This window comes from Formica exsecta, unplaced genomic scaffold (assembly GCF_003651465.1).
Source record: "Formica exsecta isolate Colony F162 unplaced genomic scaffold, ASM365146v1 scaffold1369, whole genome shotgun sequence".
NCBI lineage: Eukaryota > Metazoa > Arthropoda > Insecta > Hymenoptera > Formicidae > Formica > Formica exsecta.
Genome location: NW_021848701.1, coordinates 133,493 through 159,740, shown reverse-complemented (window position 1 = coordinate 159,740; position 26,248 = coordinate 133,493). Strand labels below are relative to the sequence as shown.

The following is a 26,248-nucleotide window of genomic DNA, read 5'->3' as shown; positions in this document are numbered from 1 at the left end:
GCAACCGGCAATTAATCCTCTCGTTACTGCAGGTTTTAATGGTAGGGGACAAGGAGAGGTTGTTACCGAGTGACAGTTTGCTAGTAATTAGTGGTATCTACTCGTCATATCGATGATACATGACAAGCATGAAAATTAAAAAGAAAAAGAGAATAATGATGATGATAATGTTTGCGTTGTCAGTAGCTTTGATAGAGAAAAATTCGAGTAATCTGCCGATACATCCGCCTGCCGGGCATAGAATAATTGCAGAAGACAAATAAATAGCTATGTAAGCAATAATGGGCCACTTGAAGGAGAATCATTATCGACAACATGATACTGCTTTTAAGTAACGATGCGAATATGTATTTGCAAGCTACTATTATTCATCGTATTGATGGTTGCACAAGACAAATGTCATTGTTCCCAAGTTAAAAGTATTTGTGAGTCTCAAACAATTTATGAGCGAATCATTCCCCATCGTGTGGTTGCACTTCGGGCATATAATTCGACGAATTACGATGCATCGCAGTAATAGACGTTGTTCCCGATGTGTGCGAGGGAATTATTAGTTATGCATTTAATTTCCGAAAGGCCAATCGGCGATATTTTACATTATCGCTCAAATACGGGATATAATGATGTACTTAAATGTAATCGAACGCCTGTAACGATCTCGTTTACTTACGTATATTTTTGTGCGCAATCATGTCAAGGAGATATTTACAAAATAGTAGTGCACGAGCGCTGGCATTTAGCGCTTTTGAGGAACGAGTTTCGAGAAATGGGCTATATCTGCGTTTTATTAAAATCGTGATAATTGAATAATTTAAAGTACTACTTCGCGAACGATCAATACGAAGTTTGCTAATTAAAATTACCAATCGATATTTACGGCATATTTAATAAAATGTGTAAATTTCTTTTCGTCGTATTTGAATTGTGACGGTGATTTTTAGGACACGTTTTTTTTATTTGAGGCTTAAAAGATAAATTATAAAATGCAATGAAGCATGATGTGGAACATGTATTGTTCGATTATTGGCATCATTTATTTATCTATAATTGAATGTTGAACGGCGGTGAAATGTGCAACTTAAATTTTTTGTCAATACATTTTTCAAGGCTATAGATAATGATATTCTCGGTCTTATCGGATTGCAAAAATAAGAAAGATTCGGTGAACAAAAACCCGTCTCAAACGACCTCGTACGATATACGATATATGTATATACAGTATGCAAGAATTTCATCTACTTACATAACGTTTATTGTTGAAGTTTTAATGCACGATCCTGCGGGCAATCCAGTTGTAATAACCGGCTAAATAATCTGTTTCTTTTCTCGCTCACAATTCGAGTTAAATATATTAGTAACGCGCGCATAAAAAGGATTAAACCAATGTGTTAGAGATTATTTATACAGCGATAATTTTTATATAAAACTCATATTTTAGATTTGTTTCTCTGCGAATTGAGAAACAGAGAAAATAAAAATAAAATTTGCGATATCAACGAATCTAAGAAAAATAATATAAATACATATATCTCTGTTTTTATGTCATTATTTATTCATCTTAATTGAAAATGTCATCGTCAAAAATCATCGCCGTTTGAATGTAGAATTTCCAAATAATCTAAAACAAAAATATTTAAATGCAAAATCTGTCTGAATATATAATCGCTGCAGAAATTCTTGCATAAGAATGCAGATAAAGGATTAAATCTGTGAGAATAAAATAGTGTGAAATAGTTATCATTAATTTTAACGATTTGTCACATGAAATTGGAAAGATTACATATATAATAGAATGTGTTAGTCTTAACACAGATATTATACAATTTATTTAGTATTTCTCGTTCTAGACTTCTTAGTCTAGGCGGAACGCATTATGACATATGAGAATTTTTCCTTTATTATATCTGTATATAAAGAATTTAATTAACACTGATCTTTGTAAGATAAAATAAGCCATTAAGGAAACAGTTACCAAATGCTTCATTAATATATTATTAAAATATATTTAAGCAATATACAAGATCTCTGGAAATAACTGGAAACGTCGATCTGTCGATGATAATAATTCACAGATAATTTTTATCATTCATCACATAGTAAATTTTTTATAATCTTCCCATACCTGCGCTTTCTAATCAGCGAAGCTGATTAAGCACATTTAAACGAAATTAGACAAAAGATGCGCTCTGTAATCCATCTAAGAAATTAACGATGAACGCTTGCTTGCCTCGAGAACAATAGTCAACGGCGGCACAATTTACGCAAGCATAGTTAACGGGGTTGCGATCGCACGCGTAGTTTTCGTCTAGTTTATGCCAGACTCTGCACATGGGTGGTCCTCTAATGAGGCACCGGAGAAGGCAGTCTTCTCGATTCTTAGCGCAGATAACCGAACGTTCCCGCGAACCTCCGTTCCTATTCACGCTACCGTTGTATTTCTCTGCGTATCACCATAATACGTATATTCTCTTTCACCCTTTCATAGCACATCGTCATATAACAAAGACAAGTCTGCTTTCCAACTATGACCCGCCATGTAAAAAAATGATCAGATTTAATATTTCTTCATAGATTAAAATCTTATAAAACCATAAATGTTAGTGATTTGAGTAGTTGATAACTTAGTTATAAAAAGTGCTTTCGCAAGTTTGTTAAATCAAATCATTATTTTATTCCTCATTATAAATTACGTAAGTAAATAAAGAAGAGATATAATAGTGCAAGATTAACGCTAATTGCTAAATGACCAGAGAGATTATCGCTGATACCCGGAGATTAGATAAAATTCGTTTTCCCTTTTCACCGTAACATCTCGAAGCACCCTATCTCCCGCTTGGTCCTCTTCAATCTCTCGATTTCACTTTTGGCGGCCGCGGCACACTCTTCCTCTCTGCGCGCGCCTTCCTCCCCCCCTCCCCCCCCCCCTTTCTACTTTCGGTCTCTCCTTTTCTCGGCGATTGCGTAAGCGGCGCGTTTGAGCGCAACGATGATATTTGCGGCGCCTGTGAACCGTACGCGTGCCTCTCCGAAAGAAAAGGACCATTACACTGCAGCGTGCAATTTGTAAAACGCTCATTTGCCGCAAATCCGCGAAAGTGGAGCGATCGTTGATTACCGTTTGTCTAACAGCGGTATCCAATTTTCTCTCGGTGCGTTTTAATCGCCGGAAATTATCCGTCTCGCGCCGGTAATTATCGCGTAACGACGAAAAACTTTATTTCGTTTCATCCTAAAAGTCTCAACGTATTCCGATCAACGCGATATGACGCGTTTTAATGTCACGTTGCGTTATTCGTGTGAGCTTCTTTCGCAACATCTATGAGATGTTGAAGGTAGCAACACTTATTCCGTCCTGTTGATACTTCTTCATGTACAGTACTTGAAAATCTCTAGAGCAGAGTAACTATAATGAACAAGAGCAAGTTGCGTAAGGCAAATTTCTTGCATAAATATCGGTAAAAAGTTTGACAGAGAACATCTGCTATCCGAATCGCACGTGATCGTGCTTTAAGGCAGTTACGACTAAGCGCGCGTAATCAATACGGTATAAAGTTATCGCGTATCTAAAGCGAATGGCGAACAAATTGCCAATAACCCAGTAATTATCCGCCATCAGATACGTTCACGCAAAATTATACTCGGGATTACAACACTTGTACATTCTCAAACTAGGCTAAGAGCGCGATTTTATTAATGCTCGGATTTTTGAGATAGTATTCATATATTTATGCGCTTTTATTCACCTTTGTTACTTTTCGCAATCGTATAAAGTACTATCTACTCGATAGCTAATATAACTGATTTGTTGCAACTCAAGTTGCTTCTGTTCGAGTTAACATTTGCTCGCGCAGTCAAGAACGGCAACGTCTGTGGAAAGTTACCCTGTTTCTCCATATTTCGTCAAGGATGAAATCGAAGCCGAAGCAGCGGAGATCGTTAAACGATGACGTATTTTACTAGTAATCGCTTGCGATCTACATAAATGTCGAATTTTTAATTCGAGTTAAACATATCGCTTATTAAATACAGTTCGAAAAAATGATTATTACAAATCGTCTGATCCTTTCCGCGAACGCTTCATCGTTAAAGACTTCGCTTAAAACGATATATTTAACCGTGAGAAATCGTCGTAAAATATCCTAATCTACAGATAAACAATGATCGCCGATCTTTGATCTCGTCGCCGAATAGGAAGCATCCGACATGCGATTATCGGGGAGAAAAGGATGACATTAAACGTAAGATACGGAATATTATCGTCATCTTCAGCGCCGTTTTTTTTTCTTTTTTTTTTCCCTGACATAAAGCGTGTTTATGCCACTGACATCGGTGCGGTGATGGCGAATTAAAGTGAGGAGGGGAATCACGAGGACGCGAAAAGCGCGAGGAGCAGCAGTCAAGGCGATGAGACAGGGGAGGTGGTGAAGAGGCCGCGGGAGTGAGGGACGGACGAGAGGCAAGGCCGTTCTTTGACCCGAAACGTGGTCAGCTCGGCGCCAATTTTTCGGGAGGAACCGGTCTTACACGGCCCCCTGGAATTTTGGCCGGCGCGCACACCATCGTTGCCGGGCCCGCGGCTGATTTCGCCGAGAAAACCGAGGGCGACATGTTAGTATCATTGTAGCGAAACTGCACGCACCTGTGCCTCTCCCCGCCGACGACGTCACGAGGCCCCGCGCGAACGATTAATATCGGAAGAACCCCACTTCGTATTTGCCGAACCTCGTCAATCAACGGTAATCGAGGATCACTGTAGAAAATAAGAAGAAAGGTCAGCGCGCATTTCACGGACCAACGATGTTTGATATCGGTCTGATATTTGCGTGTCGCGAGAAAGCGTACGGCTAATTAATTAATTATTAATAAATCTTTATACGTCACGGAATATTCCCAATGTGATTTACGAGATTTTAAATTGTATTAAGTAAAACATATTTGAAAATAAGTGCAATATATGTTAAATATATATATATATATATATATATATAATACCGCTTAATGCGAAAAATTGAACCAGTGCTTGTTTGATATCTTCTTCATTTTTGAATTTTTTGCCCCTCAAAAAATTTTGTAAGGACAAAAACAAGTGATAGTCGGAGGGTGCTAAGTCCGGGGAATATGGTGGATGCGACAGAATTTTCCAGCCTAGTTCTGCAATTTTTTGACGAGTATCCAAAGCAGCATGTGGCCTGGCATTATCATGATGCGGTATGATGTTCTTCCTATTGAACATCGCCGGCCTCTTTTCTTGGACTGCTGTATTTAAATTATCCAGTTGCTGACAATACTTCTCCGAATAATGGCAATTACATTATTTAATAAAGTTTATTGACGGTAATAAAAATTTGTATTTTGTTGTATTCCAAAAACGGACAGAACTTTCCGGTAGACCTAATATATATATAATTGTTATATCGTACGAATATATATTTACAATTTAATTTCAACGAATATTCTTAATAATGCTTTACTTTTCACGATTTCGCCTAAACCACACGTTACATCCGCTTGCTTATTAAGATATATTGACGATTAAAGTAAAATAACACGCGACCTACATTAGCTCGATTCCAGATTGTGGCGTGAAGAAATATTTACCTACGGGGCCTCTCCCTCCTCTTCGGTTTGCTTCTCGTCGCGACCTGAATTCTGGCATCTACCGGCTGTAACAATTTTTACCTTAATGCTCCTGACGTACGGTACCAATTTTTGCATCGGGAAGCGCACATTCATTGTCGGCGCTTATTATCGCGACGACTGGCTTCGATTTAATCTCGGCAACTACCTCGCTTCTTTGTGCAACATCTGTTCATACGTATATAAATTACGCGCCGCATTTTCATGCATATTAACACATATCGCGCTCTTATCCTCGGCCGCTAATACGGACTGTTGCGAATTGCAGAAAATCCACGCCGAGAATCCTAATCGTCTCCTCGAACCCGATGTGCATTTACGCGAGTTGATTTATCTGTGCTTTGCATCTCTCTTCTCTCTCTTTTCACGATCTTCATCTCATCTCCTCTGTCGAGATCGTCTCTTCTTGCATACGAGACGATGCACACGTGCATGCGTTCTCGTAGAAATATACGATGCACCTGTACACTCGCCACACCTGTGAGCGCACAAGAGGAGCTCATCGATCTTCTCACTCCTCCTCGATCTTGTACCTTTTCCATCGCGTTGGTCGCTACATCTTGGCTCCGTTCGTCGTAAATATTATATTACTGATATTGGAATAATATTGGAATGATTTATATCTATTGCGTATATGATTTACAATTGATAATCGCGTGCCAAAATCTTTTTTATTTATTAACAATTGTAACTTCTTCTTTTAGTACCGTACTAACGTCACTTTGTCTTTGAAATAAGATATTATGTTATTATCTCATCCATATAATTTATAGCTGCATAACTATTTAATGACAGTTATTGATTATAATCGGAATTATTATCGTTTGAATATACTTTATCTGCAGCATCTACCGGAAGCCATACATTAATTTTTTATCTGTACCGCTTTGTCTTATTGTTAAAACAGCGATTAGCGCTAACTATATGTGGTTTTGTAAAAACGGGTATTAAATAACTGTCACGGGATAATTATATCTTCTGCCGCAACAAGATATAACTGATTATGAAAAACGCGAAATGACGCTTGTATGGATAATTGCTGATTTAAAAACCAGATTTTGTGGCGTTAACATGATGTAAAAATTATTTTACATCAATCATTGTCGATATATATTATTTTCAGAATCCATTATTATTATAACAGTATGACAGAAAATCTTTTTGTAAAAATCGAAAAGAAATACTGAAAAAAAAAATGATGAAATATTTTCACAATTTGATAGTAATTGATATGATATGCTGTATAAAACCATTAAGAGCGATTTAACATCAAAGTACATTCAAATACAATATTTATTCATTTTCTATTGTATCATTTTTGTTAGGTGAAATATCCTTCATAATGTCCATGAATATTAATTGGAAATAGAATTAATCACAAGATATACATGTTGTTAATTCACTTTGCTCGTTCACTTGACCCTAGAATGAGTATTTGCGAACCCATCGATATTCGCATTAAAGCTACAAATGGAATCCATGAATACAAATGGTTGTCTGTATACAGATTATTCTCTATTGTTCTTATTATCATATTTTTTAAATATTCCACCTTTTTGCAAATTATATTGCTCGAAATAATAGCAATTTTTTTAGTTACTTTTCAACATCCTTCCGGAATATTTCTTCGACATATATCTAACATTATCTACCTTCTAATATGCAACTATGATATGAATTTTAAAATGTGGCAATTGCAAATCAACCTTGATGTCTAATCAATGCGAAAATATGTCCTCTCTGTGTAATGTTCTTTGGCACTGCAGCTAATTGATTCTTTGTTTTTTTTTAAACAATTTTACTAAAATTTATCTTTAAAAAATCTAACATTAATGTCTCTATAATAATTATAATCTCCAATTTTTTAAAGATCTTATTTTAGTGCTTTATTTAAAAAGAATTTTTCAAGAACTGTATAAGGGGAAAATTCCTATACATATATGTAAAGAAATTATAATTCATTATTAGAACTCTTTGATTTCAAAGCTATCTTTTGATTTTGTTTTACATTATTTTTTTCTTTTCAAAAATTTTATTACTTACAAAAAAAAAATTAAATATTTAAATTCTTCAGAGCTATTTAGTCTTTGTAGTTGATCCTGTTTTATAAATATATAATAATTTTAGAAGCGTTATATAATCGAGCAATGCAACTTTTCTTATCTACATCAATAAAACTCTCTCTTTGAATTCTTCATAAAGAAACTAGAATCTTAATAAGATTTGTAGAAATTTAACATCGAGATACTAATTTTTCACATTCAGGTGTCCAACTGAAACAAATATAATAGCAATTTTAGGTCACAAATATTTTTTATCTTATTGCTGCAACGTTTACACTAATGTTTACTAAAATAGCTTCTATAATTATTAAAGTAATATATCAACCTTTGTGCATAAGCTATTTTTCGTTTACATTTCGCGACGTCCTTGGTGTCTTGAAGAAATACCATATTTGTCGAGTCTCTATCGTTGTATCGCTAAACTGATGACGGTTTTTTGTTATCTACTGTGCTTCTAGGCGAATAGAAAAATTTCATTTATCCGTTAATATACCGTGCGATGTCGAATCGGCAAGAGTTGCGATTATAAATTTCGATCTCGTCGCGAGATCCCCTCCGCCTCGAAAAGAGGCGCGTTATTCAACATCGTGAGTAATGAACAAACTATTCGGTTACGCAAGAGCGAGGCCTGGTAAACGTACGCGATCTTTTAGTATCAAGGATTCCGCCGAAGTGCCAAATAAATCGGTTATCCGCGAGCGAGATGACGCGCAGTTATAGCAGCCTTTGGTGTCACGTTCGTCCGGTCGTGACAACAAGCCGACTGCCGAGGTCTCTGACAGAGCTTCATCACGTCGAGCCTATGAACTTGTATTAAGTGCAATATTTATATCATTTTTAGCGTCTATGTGTCATTTACAAATGTCGAAAGCATCGAAATAATTCGCGAATATACACGAAATAAAATCTACCGGAATACACGTGACTTTGTATAAGTATAAACGTTTGTATAATATTTACGAATGATAAAAAGATGATAAATTCTAAGCTATATTGAATATATAACTGTAAGATGGATTTTATAATTTTATTACGTATTATTTATTTAATAATTAAATTCCAAACAGGAAGTTTACGGTATCTGCTATGAAATCATAATGAACGAGTGACGTGTCATTTTTTAATGCCGATGTATCATTTTTAAATTGTTAATTATGCACATAAAAGAATAAAGTTCCATGGAATTCGATCAAAAATGCATGCACGTATGCTTATTAATTATGAAAACATATTTATAAATAGCAAACAGATCTCTCGTATATTCTGACACAAAATTTTCAGAAGTCACACAGGCAATTATTTCTTTATTATGACGAAGGCTTTATTATAATTCTTCATCTTGACAATATCTTTGTTATGAATGGTCAACACGCCATTTTTAGAGCGGATACGTCATTTATAATTGCATAAAATGATATAAAACAATGGGAACTTCCAAAATTTGACTAGTACTATTTGTACATATCATTAATTCGCCCAAAAAGCTGATGTAATACCGTAAACTATTAAATAAATTACAGCGATTGTTATTATATCGATAACATTATTAATGAGTCAGACAAATAAATTTATTAGTTATGGTTTTGAAGAACCAATTAGCAAGATACAGTTATGTCTTTTAAATTCAAGGATATTAGAGATGCAATCATCGGTTTTTTTCTCGTGGTTTCTGTAAAGATTTACTCTATTCTCATATCGAAGCAACAGTATGAATATGTATAATATGTCTCGTACATTTCTTCGTAAAGCTAACAATCAAGTAGCTATATTTCCATTTCTAATTGCATTCTTGTTGCGAACTGTCAAAGATGCTGTTCATTATCTTCATCGTTGTTATTGGTATCTCATACGTAATCACGTACGCCGAACTAAAGGCACACATATCTACGTACATATGAAAAAACTTTACATGTATTTATGCGATCTCGGTGCGACTACATAATGGTAAAAAGGAATGTTTCGCAAGTCTAGCAGTCACGGACGACATCAATACGACACGTTATGCGGGTACCAGGTTAAACGGGTAGGAATAGCAATGAATTATGTGAGCCAAAAGAATGAAGTTAACAATATTATATCATATTCTGTGAATTTTTTTAAATATATAATCTTTTATTCTCAATAGTATAGAAAATTACTAATGTATTGTAAAATTTTTGATATCATTAATTGTAAATTATTGAACATATTTTGAATATATAAATATTAATAGAAATTTAAATTTAATTATTAATAAATAAAAGTGCCAGCAATTGCGGTTAAACTTAAGATAAAAATAAATAATGTAATTATTAAAAAAATATATTATCAATATGAATATTATCAATATTTACCAATTATTTTCAAGCTTCTGAAATAAAACAATATAAGAAGCAAATATACTTATATATGTGAAAAATTTGAAAAGCAATTTTAATTGAATATAAAATATGTCTTTAATCTTTCTATTATTTCTAGTATGCACACGCGACGAATTAAAAATAATTCTTTATACTCGCGGAAAATTCTGATGACAAGCTGTATCAATACAGCTGTGATTGCCAATTGTAATGTATACATAAGAATCTCTGATCTCTGAATGCTATTTTCTAAAGTAGAAAAACTAATGCATGTTTATATAGCATATGTGCTTTGACAACAAGATTGATCAAAGTTCGAACGTAATAGTATAGGCAATACGTAGAATAAATAAGAAAATAATATTACTTGAGAACGACATTACCAAATAATGGCCTAGAAAAATGCAACATCATTGTAATTGCAAAAAACAGATAATGAATGGTCAAAATTCTTATTTATGATATGAATTGACTTTGTAACAGGCATTTCGCGAATGTCTCGAAAATTGTTAAAGCATATGCGTCACAGTCTACTTAGGCTAGACCTCGGCAAAATGAACAGCCTTACGACCGTCTTCTTCCTCGCCTTCTCGTTGCCGCTTTTATAATGATATTCTACTTTGTTAACGTCGGGCGCAAAGTCGGTAGCCATGATCCGTTTCCACGCACCGATGCACCCGACTCTATCACCACTATCGTCGTCGTCTCTCGTCGTTGTTTGTCATTCTAGAAATCTAAGAACAAACGATTGCGAGATAATGATGACGATCTCCGTAACACGATGCTTCATGAGCTGCTATTTTGTTACCTTTATGGGAACCGAAACACAGTGAAAAATATCACAATAAGTTACAAAGTAAATGTCTGTAAGAATGTCACAATAGTTTAAACGCGTCAGTTTGCCACGTAGCGTGAGAATTACATAAATGTATATATAAAATCTTATCTGTTATTTGAAGCATAGTAACCGGAAAAATACGAGATAAAGTCTACAATAATGAAACGGAATTTGCATGCATAATACTCAGGAAATGTTTAAATTGCATATTTATCATAAATTGGAATTGAAATATAGAGATGTGCGGGATACAAGTTACTTTGTCACAGTAATATAAGAATATGTTAATGAATTTTGCTGCTCAATAATTGCTTCATAATTCTTATCGAGACGAAGGCTCTCGGTTTAAATAGATATACGATTGTCCATGAAAATTTAATATAGAATTAGAAATTCAAGATCGTAATACATTTTTAATACAACTTTACGTATGTTATGCAGTTTTAACAAATAAAAAATTACTGACTATTATCATGATTTTTATAATTTTGATGACGATTCAGAAGATCACACAAATGGATGACTTGATCATTCAACACTTTAATTTCGAACAAAAAGCAAACGTTCGTGCTCGATCTACTCTTGACCCTTTCGAACTGGCAATGATCCAAAGTCAAGATCTGGTCCGCCTTCTATCAATTAAAGCGAGCACTCTTTGTAGTTAACGAAGTATATCGTACGAATATATATTTGGCAGGAATGTCAAACCTTTGCCATTTCGCTTTGTCGAGCATTACAATGCATCTTTCATCTTCCAGTTCACGGTTGGAAGATTCGAATGCTCCCACGAACTTTCCGAACGTTCAAGGTCCTCTTCTGAAGTCATTGCGATTTTTCATTTCCAAAATCCAAGTCCGAGGTCATGCAGATCATTGTGATCCGGATCACAATGATCTGCAACGAGATCGTAATCGTAAAAGGATATAAACGCGTTCGTGCAGAACACATTGAGAACGAGTCCCGCTCTCAATCGATCATTCTATCCATTGTATCTTTCTACTTGGGCGTACCAATTATCCATGGGAGTTTATAGTTTTTGCATATCATTATATTAAAATTATTGAAATAAATTGATGGGGGAGACGCGCGATGAAACGGATTATAAAAATAAAAAGAATATATAAATGTATATCATTTATTTATATTCTTCGTATATAATATAACGGATAAATTCCCGACGAGATCTTTTTTCAAGCGAATTTTTTAGCCGCCACTTATGAATAATATTCGCTCGAGCAAACGAGTAAACATATGTTGCGATTTTTATATTACAGCTTAAAGTGCCACTAAAGGTAAATTTCTCGGTCAGGCCAAGGGACGTGATTGTAACGATCACGAAAAAACAGTTAAGCTGCGGACTTAAGGGCCATCCGCCAATTCTTGCCGGGGATTTCCCGCACGAGGTCAAACTCGAGGAATCTACTTGGGTAATCGAGGACGGGAAAGTGTTGTTGATTAATCTGGAAAAGGTGAGTCGTGGACGCATACACATGTGGCGGAGTCTGCGCCCTCGCATTAGTAATATGCTTTTTCGCGACCTCGCCGCTCTTCGGCCTTGCCGGAACCGTAATTCCGATAGTTCTAGGATCGTTCGATCGCAGATATATGCGTGCGTCGAGATTTAAGATACGTATGACTGATCGACAATGAATCCAATGAACATGTTTTGGACATGCAAAATACAATATTTAATGAAGCACTAATTAATTATTTCACGATTATTGTATTAATCGTTTGTGATTTTATTTGCCACAACCTTCAAAATTTTATATGTTTCATGAAATTAAAAATATTATAATAATTACATTATAATAATTTGCGATACTGTCAAATCAAAGCAATTGGATATAATTATCGATTAAAGAATGCAAAATATCAAGGTTATAAAGTAAAATCTTTAAGATCGTTTAGATAAAAACAAAACATTATTAACGGTGATATAACTATAAATATACATTGTAATATGATATAATAGATTACAATATTTTCTCTAATCAATAATAAAACCGACATTTACCGTATGTAGGTGAATAAGATGCAATGGTGGTCTCATGTAATAACGAGCGAGCCAGAAATCAGCACAAAGAAAGTAAATCCCGAACCTAGTAAACTTTCTGACCTCGATGGAGAGACACGAGGCCTCGTAGAAAAAATGATGTATGATCAGAGGCAAAAGGAGTTAGGACTTCCAACATCCGATGAGCAAAAGAAACAGGATGTTATCAAAAAGTAAGACAACATATCTCGTCGACATTTCTGCCGCACGCGCATATATAAATTGTATTATATATCAATATTAATATTTTAAATAATTTGTTAAATTTTTACAGATTCATGCAACAACATCCCGAGATGGACTTTTCAAAATGTAAATTTAATTAATCTTATTTGTTAAATTCACTGATATGCTTAATGATATTATAATATTACATTGATACTAGTAAGATCGTATTTTGCTTTTTATTATCACAATGTAATGTGCGATTCTCTGCGTTCATGGCTTCGTATGTTTAAAAAACGAAACATATGCAATACTCTTCTACGCTTCAGAGATTGCAGAAGATGGCACCACTATGTTAGGCTATATAATAATGTATACAGAATTTTACTATCGATTGAAATGTTCTTTGATTATTTTTTTATTCTCTTCATCGTTCTTTATATTTTATTCACCTACAGCTTGAAAGGAAACAAATCGCACAGTGTTTTCAATTTTTATATTACATTTTTCATCTCTACCGACCTCGTCGATTGAAAGAGGATGGATTAGAATTGTATGAACATAATACAAGAAATAAAAATTATGTAAACATTTCTTTGCTTTCGAATTTCCAACAATATTAATTATATTTAGTTATATATAATTACTGATAGATATTTGGTTTAAAGGTAAGTAACGGATAAATAAAGAAAACTATAGATATAATCAACTGCGTTAATTTCTGTAAAAATTATACTTCATTCCGTAACTCCTTATATAAAAAGATACAAACATATTTTTACAGAAAATGTGAATTGTGATGTAATCACAGAGTGCAGCATAATTAGCTTTATATTTAATCTTTTCAAATGCAGTTTTGCACTTTTTGCCATCTCGATAAATCGAGATATAACTTGAAATTTGTAATCTGATTGCCTTATCATATTTTCTATCTTTATCCTCGTTCACGTGTGAATACTAATTATACAATTATAATTTAGGCATATCTTTTAACAATAAGTGTATTCATTCATCCGCCTGTTTTATCACTTTTGTAATCCAACGCACATAATTAGATAGTCTCGCGTATATACCGAATTTACCGCGTTTGCCGCAACCTTCGCCGAAACTAGTAATACCAAATATTGTCCACGGATGATCGGGCTTTCGAGGATCCCTGCAAAGTAAAGGGCCTCCGCTGTCGCCCGCACAAGAATCCATTTTTCCGCGGCGATAACCGGCACAGAACATATTGTCTGTGATTCTATAATCTATGTAAACTTCTCGGCAAGTTTCGGGTGACACTATTGGAACCTAAAATCAAACTTGACATTTATATTATTTATCAAATTACATGTAATTGCGATATCCTTATCATTACATTATCAAACAATTAAATCATTATTATTTTTTTTAATTAATATCTGGCATTATGAAATCGCGTACTCTGACTTCATGCAGCACATCCGTTCCAAAATCATCCGTCACGCTGGACTTGCCCCAGCCGATAATAGTGCACAACTGGTTCGTAGGTAAAGGCTGCTTCGACGCAGGCAAACATGCGATACCTCTCGAGGGAGATGGGGTCAAGATAACTGGTAAACGAAGTAGAGCCACGTCGTTATCAACAGTATCGGCGTCGTATTCCGGATGGATGGTCACCGAATCCACCTACGCAGTCATAAAATTAATCACAATGGACCATAAAATTATTTCTATTGAGCTCTTCGATCGCGATTCGTACCCTGAGCTCTAATTCCGTGCCTTCTTTCACCGTTAAATCGTGCTCTCCAATGCGAACGTACAGACGTTTCCTAATGCAATGCGCGGCCGTCAATACCCATTGTGGGGATACTAATGTTCCGCCGCAGAAAGCTTCCTGGAAAAGTAAAGGCAATTAATTTTGATTTAAACAACATAAAGTCTATTTTAGCATAATTTATAATTTTTTAGATTTCTGTGCTATTCTAATATTAATTTTAACTTTATTTCTCTACAGCTGTCGATTTAGCAAAAATGTAAGATTTATGTCGCCATTACATAACGTACTCGAAATCGATTTAACACAGCCACTTGCCACGGCCAACTTCCAGGTGTAGTTGGACGGCCGCCGATAATTCGCATAAAGTATGATAATCTAGCACTTTTATGAGAATTCGCCACTCCACACTTCCAAGTATTTGAATTCTTCTCCGGAGCGAAACTATCGACGGTGTTGGGATTGAGTTCGAACTCATCCAACACCAAGTCTAGAAAATAGAAGCAAAATTAATTATTCATATTACATAATACTCTCTTATTAATGTGCTGTTCAAGGTATTTACTTTCGCCATCTTCTTCGTGACTACCACGAATCTTTCGATGGATCCATCTTTGGCAAAAGCTACCTTCGACGTAACAGTAGGCGCTCTCTCGTATCACATCGCGTCCGCAGATGCCAGGTTTTCTGCACCATCTAATCAGTATCGAATGAGTATATATTCATTGACATTAGTTATATAATTGTATAAATTTTATATAGTATACCTATGACGTTGCGTAGTGCACAGCCTCGTGCAAGGCGACCATTTGCTCCATTTCCCGTAATGTCCTCCGGAGTGTTCTTTAATATCCTTACCTCTTCGATTTCCATGCCTAGGCTCTGCTTCTTTAGGTACCTGCCGAGAGAGCATATATACATTATTAACTAAAAATCGAAAGCGATTTGTATCGAGGAAAAGAGCGACTCACCTGGACCACGTGAAATCTTTCATCCCTTCGTCGGTGTCTTCGGCGTTGGCGTTGCTTGCATCGTCTTCGACGACCTTCTCTCTTATGTTGACAACCGCGTTCTTCCTATTATATTATGACAAGCCAATAGTATTGATTTATATTATAAGATAATACGATATATGACAACAAAATATTTTTCCATAACTACATATAAACGAATTTATTTTTATGTCATTGCAAATTCAATATGAATGAATACACGTATATATGTGTATTATAAGAGAATATATTTTATCATATAATGTGTCTCGATCTTTGAAAGATCACTCGTGATATGTCATAAATACATTCATATATTTTTACCCTAAGTACAGTTGATCCGCAATCTTTTTTCGTTCGGCACCTCCTGACGCGATTTTGTGTACAATGCCGATCGCATACCGACCATTCGCTCCAATTCGTGAAATGCGACAGCTTCGTCGCTTCTGTAAAGATAAGTAAAAGATATTGTGTGCAAAAAATATTTTTAGTTAAGAAGAGAAAAATATTTATGAAAAAACAAAGTAACGCGCGCACATACTTACTGTTCTTTGGTAAATATTCCACAGCAGATGGCTGATTGATCGGATGGAGATAATCTACATCGCCCTTAATTCCAAAGACAAATGTCTTATTTGCATTCTACAAGCAATTTTTAAACGTTATCAACAATAAAATTACAGTATATATATTCTTTGATTATTAAGTCAAATTTATATTTTATAATAATATTAATCTATAATTTTTTATAGATTTGTTTTTAATCGATATATTATTGTTACAATATTTGACCAATAATATTTTTATATAATATTGTGCGAATTTCGACATTTATTAAATATACACATCTAATAGATTAATTCGTTGATTAGTTGCGATTACATCATCTTAATAAAAGGATTAATCTCGGAGAAAATTTCACATCGCAATATCCATCATTTTTACAGCACTCCTATATGTTGGCAATGATTGTATCCTGATATGATTACTTTAAAATATTCTGAAATTGTCTGTCCTAGACTGATAGACTTAATAGATACGACCTGGTCAGTACTCGGCTGGTTCTAATATCGTCCAGTAGTCTCCAAGGCTGTAACGCCCAAGTCGCGATATTAAACTCAATTTGTCTGCTGGTAATGGCATCGCGACGTAACCGTTGTCGGCGTTAATCATGCGTTACGCGATGTCACCGTAGTTGACAGAGTACGTAGGTATATAAAATTACTGTTATTTCGCCGTCGCGCCTTGTCGAAGCTCCTCGAAATGTTTGCCCGCTATGAATCTCCGCAATAGTTCGGAGAGCCGTGATGATTCATTACAATTCACTTGGATTAAGGCACGATTAAAATAGTACTTGAAGCGTTCTTTTAACAGCCTACATATGATATAATATTATGTGCGAGATGAATAATGCAAAACTCGATTACCTAATCGAGGATGATTATCTCGGAGAAATCTAGTATTGAATTCATAATAGAAATAAAAAGGAGATATATCTCTCTCATATATATACATCGCCTAGCTTTTAGAATTTAAATAACGGTTAACTGTTATTAAAGAGTACTCGCTACCGACGCTTTTTGAAGAAGAGAAATATATTTGACATAATAAATCTATAATAAGAATAATAAAATTAATGAAGTTGAGGAATCGCCTAGTAATTTAGTATTAAATTATTGTCTAATTAAATCATATGATTTAATACTAAATTACTTGTTGAAAGGTGGAACGCGAGATAAAAAAACGCTAAATGAAGAAAGAGGCGAAACGACGTGGAAAAGACAACGATGGAGCGAGCGAAATTTATATGCGACAAGGTTAGCGTGTCCAAACTAGGCTGAGACGTGCGGTACCTTGCATCTCGGTGACGATCTTGTAAAAAGTTCATACCGCTAAAAGGAAAGACAATTCCGGAGGGTGAAGTCGAAGAGCATGTTGCCTTGTTGTCGACGCGACTTTGCCATTTGAAAATCTTTACGGGGTCTATATGAGAACGCACGACGAATGTCGAGGAATCTTTGTCAAAAAAATACAAAAAAAAAAAAAATAAATAAATAAACGACTGCGCTAAATAATTTATACAAATTTTAATTTATCAAACGAGCATTTTGATTTTCTTCATAATTTCTCAATATTTATCGCAATTCGGTAACAGACGAATTTTATTCTTTAATTTTCAGAAGGAGAAGGAAATCTATTAGAATCTAATACATCTATCTATTTATCGTCTCTATTTTTCGCTCATACTTTCCTCATCTATTCTACGAAGAAGTAATTCATTTTAAATCTATTTGCATAGCGTAATCTGCTTTACACACATATACGATTGAGATCTCTAATATATTTATGAAATATATATTATGATAGAAGATTAATAACGAAAATAGAGAAAAATCGAGATCGAGGAATGCTTTGGTGAAAATTAATAAATGCAAGCTATGAAGTTAAAACTGTTAGAGCGTATTTGATATACGACACACGTAATTCGAAATTACCATTTCTATGACCCAATCTGGATCATGAATGCACGAAGAAACATGATACAGAGGTCGAATGGTAGATGAAGAAAGGTTCGGAAGCCACTTCACGAGCTAACGCCTGAGCTATACCGTAGATGGTATCGTGGCTGGTCTCTGCCCACCGTGTCTGCGCATATTTTAATATTACGAGATCGACGCATTGATACCATGATGTACGCTTTCATTGACACACAGCTTCGTGCATTATACTTTTTACAGTTTCTCTTTGACAATTTTTCAACAATCTTCTGTAAATGATCTCGTGTTGTAAGAACAATTTATGTTTTTATGCAATTCTATCTTTAATTTATTCTCTCTTAACAGTTTATTGGTTTTACATCGGAAAACTCGGCTACAGCTTGAAAATTATAGTTATTATAGTAATAATTAATTCCTAAAATTGTAATAAGTTGTGATAATTCTAGTTGCATAAATAAAAATTTCCACACGCAATTCCGTATAAATCGCGAAGACGGAGGGAAAGTCGCTGAAAGATTCGTTTCGCATTCGTTGACGCTCTCCCCCCCGCCCTAAATGGTAACGTCATCGAGTCTGTTCAACGTCCGAAAATGGTTGGAAACTTTTTTAACGAAGGATTGCTACGGAGATTTAATGTGGGATCTTGTGGCCCTGCTTGTCTTGCTACGCTGTCAACGGTGTTTGCTATGGCAAGTTCGTGATCTGATTTATCTGTTCGTAAAATTAGAAGATTTTTGCTATATTTATTGATATCTCTAAAATCTTGTTGATAATTCTAGTTAAAATTTAAAATTTTAAGAAAAAGCAAAAGAAAAATTAACTAAAGAAATATGATTACATTATATATTATATATGAAGGACGCGCGCGCTTCTAATGATGATAAATTAGAATTTCATTGACGTGTAATCACGATGTAATTTGAGTATAGCTGTGTAATTATATGCCATAACGCATTCGTTCATTTATTCTCAAGAGAAATTATGGCTGCATTACATCTTTGACACAGCTGGAATATTTGATTCAAGCCCATCGATTTATAGAGAAACATAATTGCGATAGTATACTTACACGTATAACAGAATGATCATTACGACATTGTCACGATTGTTGCATATATGCGAGTAATATTAGACTCGTAATATTCATGGGACCACAATTTACAATCGCGTCAGCGTTTATTCTCTCCTGCCAACAATCGATTAAAGTAATGGACATCGTCATAAAATACAATAATGCCGTACACAGTTGCATCGACAGCTGTTAGGAACAATTCATACGCTTTGAAGCCCGTTTGGTAACGTGCACTCCTTGCCAGGCATAACAACGCGATTTTATTTCTCTCTTTTTGCACTACTTCTTGCTTTATACAAACGGTTCGATGCCTTTCAAGCCAAAGTTTACGAGAACTCATAAATACTGCTCTGTTTTAATTAAATTTTTAATAGCGGTAATAAACGCGTGCGGCTCGTTTAAAAAAATCGTCGTCTATCCCACGAACATTGTCCATGATGAAAGTGACTTCCTTATACTTTTACAAGTGTAAGTTGTTTCTCTTTCGCGCGATGTGTTTAAAATATAAGCCACACTAAACTATTTCGACGGCACTCATCCACGAAATTAATGTAATTACTAACTTAATGTGTATATGCAACATACTTTTGATATAAATAGCACACACAATTAAAATTATCATAATTGGATCTAGTCTCAAGAAAATTGCATCATTAAGGATATTTTTAAAATTCGAGGCGAAGAAAACTATTATATCGCTGTAATTTATTCTTTATTTCTTCTGATCCATTTGCGGTACAATATGCATCCAACACGTCACGCATTACGTAATTCTTTAAATCGTCTTGCTGACGAGTGAGAATATGCAAAATTTATTGCCAACCACAATAACGGTTTTACCTGCTTATTACGTCTCTCTCAAAAGTCCCATAGACATATCTCATAATCTCTTCATGCTGCGGGAAGATCATTGTGTATGATTTACTGTTTGCATTGTTTAATATATGTATAATTTAACGCGACAGAATGATTTTTTCCAAGCTGGTTGGAATATCATGCTTCTTATGATATCTCTGTCAAATCATTGAAATATTGATAATAATTCATATAGAATATTCTCGCGACAACATTCAAATCGAACATTAATGTCAGAATAAACTATATATCGATATTCCTTTGGAAGATTGCATTTAATAGACAAAAAAATTGACTGCACTTTTTCATACTTTTTTTTTCTCTCATTCGCCTCGAACTTTAAAAATACTTTTAATGATGCAATTTTCTTGAGACCAGATTTATTTATGATAATTTTAATATGTGTGCTATTTATATCGGAAATAATTACATATATACATTAAATTAGTAATTAGATTGATTTCGTGTAGCATAAATAGAGAGCGGCAAATAAAAGATTCGGGAGACAATTTTTCAAATTCACGGTAAAAACCAAGTTCACAAGGAATTAATTTGCGTCGGTGTTTCAAGTGGGAGAAGTTAGACCGTAAAACTGGCCATTATGATCGTTTGAGGAACGGCGGCAAAGGGAGTCACCTGCAGCGCTTTTAACCATCGCTAACCATCCGTTCTCTACTCGCCGTTCCCTTCGTTCGTTCTTCCACGTATAGTACGCGTCCGGCTTGCATTTATGGCCACGGTTATTTCCGGATCAGCGTCTCGTACCGACACCATACGCCACCGCTTTATATTACTAGGACTGTGTAACCCCTTATTGTTCCTTGACACTGGCATTCCCTCGCATGAAAGATTCTGCGCGAGATACATCAATGCCCGCGGCTAATTTTACAAGTACTCTATCGATACGCTATGCGGAACTTTCATAAAGGCTGATCATCATTTCCTCATTTCATTTTTGTTTTGTTAGATGCGATAGAATTGAAGGCGCGCTTTCACAATTTAATTTTCAATTTTAGCGAATTTATATGATTTATCTGTTTACAGTTATCGCAAAAATTGATATTTTTACTTATTAATATCTGGCATCTATAAAAACACACGCGATAAAGCGTCTTAGTAATAAATAAATTCCATGTGGAAAATAATTTAACCATTATCTGATTTTGCGAAATTAATCTGTCAAGGCAATCAGATTTATTTAATGATGATGAAATTGTGATGTCGCGTTCTTTCGAATATATATATATATATATATATATATATAGAATACCTACATTTACGGGAAACGGTACATTCATTTAGCCCAAAAAAAAAACTTACATGAACGATAGTTAATATACAATATTAATGGAGGCAGCTCTTTGTAGACGAGTTATATCAGAATAACTTGTTTCGAGTCATTCCCACCTCGTGCACGACGATTGCTAAATTCAAAGTAAAGGCACAATGTCACGTGCAGCAATGCATCGTGCTCATAACATTATGCACTTGTCCTATAGATTTAAAGATGTCATTTATAAGTGTAAGTTCTAAACGTTATTATCCGCTATATATATATATATATACATTGCATGCAAAACCCTACTTTTTTGTTATGGATTACAGCTTGATCTATATGACATGAGCTATAATTTAACATTGAAGCGTTACATATATATATATAAAATTGTAGACATATGAATAATAATAAACATGTAAAACATTGAAAATTTAGAAATTTTTCGTTCTTCGAATTTTATTCTCTTTCGGACGAATACTATCAAACAAATATTCCATTGAAACGCACGTGCGATAGAACTTTGCTTAAGCAAGTCATGCGTTTCTTATCGATGAATCAAACGTGAGACAGTAATTCGTGTCATGAGCTGTAATGTGTATGGAACACCAGAGACTTCAACAATCATGCATTGAACTCCCGGCTGATCGCAGAATTTTAATCATTCGTTCCGCCGTTGGTATCGCGATCGCTTTTCCCGCGTACATCAACGACGAGACAATGGAATCGCCGGTCTCTTGGCACAGACGACGTGAAACATCTTGGTAAAGAAACCACGAGGAAGATGAGTAGAGACGGCCGGGCGAGCGTGTGGAGTGGGTGAGACGGGGAAGAGACGTCGGTAGAGACGCGAGCCTCGACGGATTTTACGGGGAGGGAAAGGGAGAGACGAACGTGATCTCAAACGCGGCTGCAAGTCTCGGGACGCTGCTGAAGGGACATCGTACGCGACATTCTCCTCGTCCTTCTTTATGCCCTCTTCGTCCTCTCTTGGGGCCTCTTACACTTCCCCTCCCCTCATCTTCCTCGTCAGAGTCCCGCGTGGTACCTCGTTTCTTTCCCTGACGACGACAACTTTTTATCAGCCGCGAGACTCACATACTTCCTGCCCGACAACGGGCTGAAATTCCACGCGATAGTCGTCACGATACGCAATAAGAAGCTAATCGAGCTGGATTCGCCAGAAGGAACTGCCGGGTGATACGGAGAGTCCCGTGGGAGAGGATTCTCCACGGGGTGCCAACGAAACGTTCCAGTCTTTCCCGACGGTTGTTCTTGCTGCGGTGAAAAGCACGCAGTACCAGAACATTGTTTGCGTAGCCTAATGAAGCGAAAGAAGGCTTCTCCGGCTATTAGGCGATTTAACTTGCAGTACGCATGGACTTCTATTTCTTTTCTTTTCTTTTCTTTTTTTAACAAAGCGCGACGCTACACGAACGTCGTCGCCCAATTAGAGGGTCAGGCGGAAAAGGGAGTATGTAGTACAATCACGCGACGTGGTACCCATTGACTTTTTTTTTTTTTTTTTTTTTTTTTTTTTTTTTTTTTTTTTTTTTTTAACACCATTTGGAACGCGGTATTCGAGACATCCACCGTTGTCGAAAAATAGCAATTTATTACTGAACGCGGCGAATTTAGCGCGAATAAGTCGATGTGAACCAGTTACAATCTTACAAACTTGAAATGCATAAAGAAATAGCGTAATAATAAAAAGAATCGTCGTTAATAAAACGTTAATATAATTTTATTCCAAAATAATAATAAAATTCAATATTAATTTTATCGAATTGCGTTCGCTGATTTAAATAAAAAAAGGACGTTTTCGGTGCTAAACGCAAAAACGTGGCACTGGCAATATTTCATGCACGACTGCACTGACGTTTTCTCGGGAGAAAAACAATTTACACATGTGATAGCGGAGAAATCGTTCGTGAATCAATGTGCTTTCTTCATCGCGGCGTCAAAGTTCGCGATAATGTTCGGGGAAGGTTGCCTCTTCGGGAAAGTGGAAACAGCCGCTGCTGGCATGTTTCGACAGTATCTTTCGGTGTTCTAACGGAATATACGAGCATCACCGAGGATAACGCGACAGGAAGTTTCACCGCGGGTTGCCTGTGGTAACACGGCCGAGGTCAACTGTCGACGAATGATACCTACGCGATTAGAAAGTCGAAAGATGTTTAGCGGGAGATTGATGCAACGTCTCCTTTGCGAATGTCCGACCACACTCGTTACAAAGTTGAGAGGCGACTGTTAATTGGAAAATCGGCATCGCGGTTGATTCTATTTTCTAGGATGCGAAAGGCGCTTCTTCGACTTTAGAGCTCGCTCAGTAGAATGCTTCTTCACGAGTTATTAAAGAGATATGGGGTGTTTAGGTGGTCATGTTATTTTCTCGCAGTAGAAAGTAAGAATTACATACGTTGATTAAGTGATATGTAATTAAGTGGTTATTATATTGATTGATTTGTTCCTCGGTCGTGATAAAATTTCTTTCAATATGACAAAGAAAGATGCATACTGTACACATGTAGAAGATGATTTACAATTATATATATATATATCAAATTATAATTCAGTACATAAAATTATAAGTAAAATCCTAAATTCCAAAAAGATTCAGTGAAAAATAATATTTACGATATATTAAGATTATAAACATATAATATATTTTATTAACATATGTTAATAAAACATTTCTGAGATTTTTAACATCTGCAAAAATTCTTTACGTTGAATTCATTAACCATAAAATATCTTTATCGAGGATATTTAAAAGATATATTTAAAAGATCTGGCTTTATATATATTAATTTGAAAAAGGATGCTAAGATATTTAACGATATTTGAAGAGAAAGAGAGAGAAAATTTTCAATTTACCGACAATATTCACACGACAGGACATGTTAATAAATGATTTGAAAAAGGAGGGAGCGGGGACAACATAATTAAATCTCCTTAGGACTTCCTAGTTAATTCACAAGCATCAGCTCTAATCGATGTACTAATAAAGGTATCTTCGCTCGGTAAAACGCTAAAAGAAAATGCAGAAACTACTTGAAAAACATGCCTGCATTCCTAGTATCACACGATCGCGATATCGCCGACGTATAAAAACTAGAGAAATAAATATCCATTATTCCATTATTTCTAACAAACATTTAAAGTCGAATTTACAATCGACAAGATGATGCGAGTCGAGACATAAAAGCACTGCTCTTCCAACATCTACGGGGTATGACATTTTGACGATGTGTTATAAATTAGCCTGTTAGCCCGACGATACGCACTGTCGGATAAGCAAGAAAAGATTTAGATAAGCTCTTATCTGTTTCTCTATTGTCGTGTGCATACAAATACGTTCATCTTTTTGCCTTTTTCTTTGTAAAGTTTTTCCAGGCAATAGCTAGCTAGCGGATTATTCGGTACAACTGACGAAACGACAAACCGTGTTCGGCCCGATAACCCGAACGAGCAACGATTTTGCGAATGTCCGATTACGATGTAATATCATTCATGCGCAGCAACATCACAAGTCGATGCAATGCGTCGAAGAAGACGGAGTTGCATTCGTTCAGCCAAATATAACCCGCGTCGCTATAACTGACGAAAAGTTTATCGCGGAGAGATTGGCATTTGAGCATGCATCGTTGAATTTCGATAAAAAGTCAAAGAACATGATGTTTAAAATGATCACCGCGATGCATAATTTTAGATAGATCTTGATACCGAGATATCAAGATTAAGATTAGTCTTGATATTGTCTTGTCTCGAAATTTGAGACGAGATCAACACAAGATTTTTAATTAATTATGAAGATTATATCAAGATTAAGATTGTCAAGATTATTGGTCTTGTCAAGATTATATATATATGCGCGCGCTCGTGTGTGTATAATGTTTTGGGAAGTAAACGAGTGACAAATAGTAATAATTATTTTAAATTACTATATATTATAAAGATAATATATTGTTAAATATTATTTTAAACAATTGTTCAGTATTAAATAAAAATTGTTAATAAAATCAGACAAGACAATACAAGACGAGATTTTTGCTACTAAAATTCACTCAAGATCAAGACAAGATTTAAGTTTCCGAAAATTTTCAATACCAATACAATAATTTTACGAATATTGTTTTGAGTCTTGTGCAATTCTAATTTTAAATGCGTGCTTTTGATTGTTAGAAAAAAAAAAGGAAAAGGAAAAATAAATATACTCTTGTAAGCTCTATGTAACCAATTGATGGCTACTCTAACATCACGTAAGAACAATTACTGTTTGAATTTATAAGTTGACACTTCCGTGTTCTTTTCTAGTATAGCGTATTGTTTGTCTAAGTGACGTTCTCTCTCTCACACACACATCCCACGCAAAGTTCATATAATTTTCAGCGCGTCTGTGTTTCTGCCTTACTCGTAACGGAACCTTATGTTTTGCAGAGTATAAATACTTCGTTGATTCCCGCATCTTAACGTATCTCTTTTTAAATCATAGCGATTACTGCAAGATGAGGATTTCGAGCAATGTTATTACCGGCCTTGCTAGCAATAGAACTAGTTTACGTGTCGGCATATTAACCTCGAAATTGTAAATGATTATTGCAGTCTAAGAATGGTCACGAAACGAAATTACAGTAATTATACCGGCGTGCTTAGCTAAAACGAGATTTCTCCGCTTTGGTCGGTAATTGCGTTAGTATTGCTAGGTTCCTGCTG

The 26,248-nt window shown here is 35.2% G+C and overlaps 2 protein-coding genes and 1 long non-coding RNA gene across 3 annotated transcripts in view; 2 read left to right on the top strand and 1 right to left on the bottom strand.

Moving 5' to 3' along the window:
* The first annotated feature begins 12,130 nt into the window (after positions 1-12,130).
* On the top strand, positions 12,131-13,689 carry LOC115245907 (nuclear migration protein nudC-like). The gene is made up of 3 exons (XM_029824401.1): positions 12,131-12,346; positions 12,904-13,106; positions 13,208-13,689. Exons 2-3 carry the CDS (start codon positions 12,913-12,915, stop codon positions 13,257-13,259), a joined length of 246 nt encoding a protein of 81 aa, XP_029680261.1. The 5' UTR covers positions 12,131-12,346; positions 12,904-12,912; the 3' UTR covers positions 13,260-13,689.
* A 249-nt stretch (positions 13,690-13,938) lies between these two features.
* The window catches only part of LOC115245906 (transmembrane protease serine 13), an 18,111-nt gene continuing 5,801 nt past the window's right edge, over positions 13,939-26,248 (bottom strand). Inside the window, exons 4-12 of the mRNA XM_029824400.1 lie at positions 16,374-16,470; positions 16,153-16,274; positions 15,808-15,912; positions 15,604-15,734; positions 15,402-15,532; positions 15,127-15,326; positions 14,822-14,956; positions 14,524-14,748; positions 13,939-14,391 (exon numbers count right to left, since the gene is read on the bottom strand). Of these exons, the coding sequence (XP_029680260.1) occupies positions 14,104-14,391; positions 14,524-14,748; positions 14,822-14,956; positions 15,127-15,326; positions 15,402-15,532; positions 15,604-15,734; positions 15,808-15,912; positions 16,153-16,274; positions 16,374-16,470 (1,434 nt within the window). The 3' untranslated portion in view covers positions 13,939-14,103. The remainder of the gene's footprint in view (positions 14,392-14,523; positions 14,749-14,821; positions 14,957-15,126; positions 15,327-15,401; positions 15,533-15,603; positions 15,735-15,807; positions 15,913-16,152; positions 16,275-16,373; positions 16,471-26,248) is intronic.
* Positions 14,845-16,157, top strand: LOC115245908. The gene is made up of 3 exons (XR_003885618.1): positions 14,845-14,964; positions 15,077-15,204; positions 15,394-16,157. It is a non-coding gene; the product is annotated as an uncharacterized LOC115245908 (long non-coding RNA).

What these genes read in the sequence shown, in the direction of transcription:
- LOC115245907 (XM_029824401.1), top strand. Translation starts at nt 12,913, where the DNA reads ATGCAATGGTGGTCTCATGTAATAACGAGCGAGCCAGAAATCAGCACA. An exon ending in AAACAGGATGTTATCAAAAA is followed by an intron (nt 13,107 to 13,207) that starts GTAAGACAACAT and finishes AAATTTTTACAG; the next exon opens with ATTCATGCAACAACATCCCG.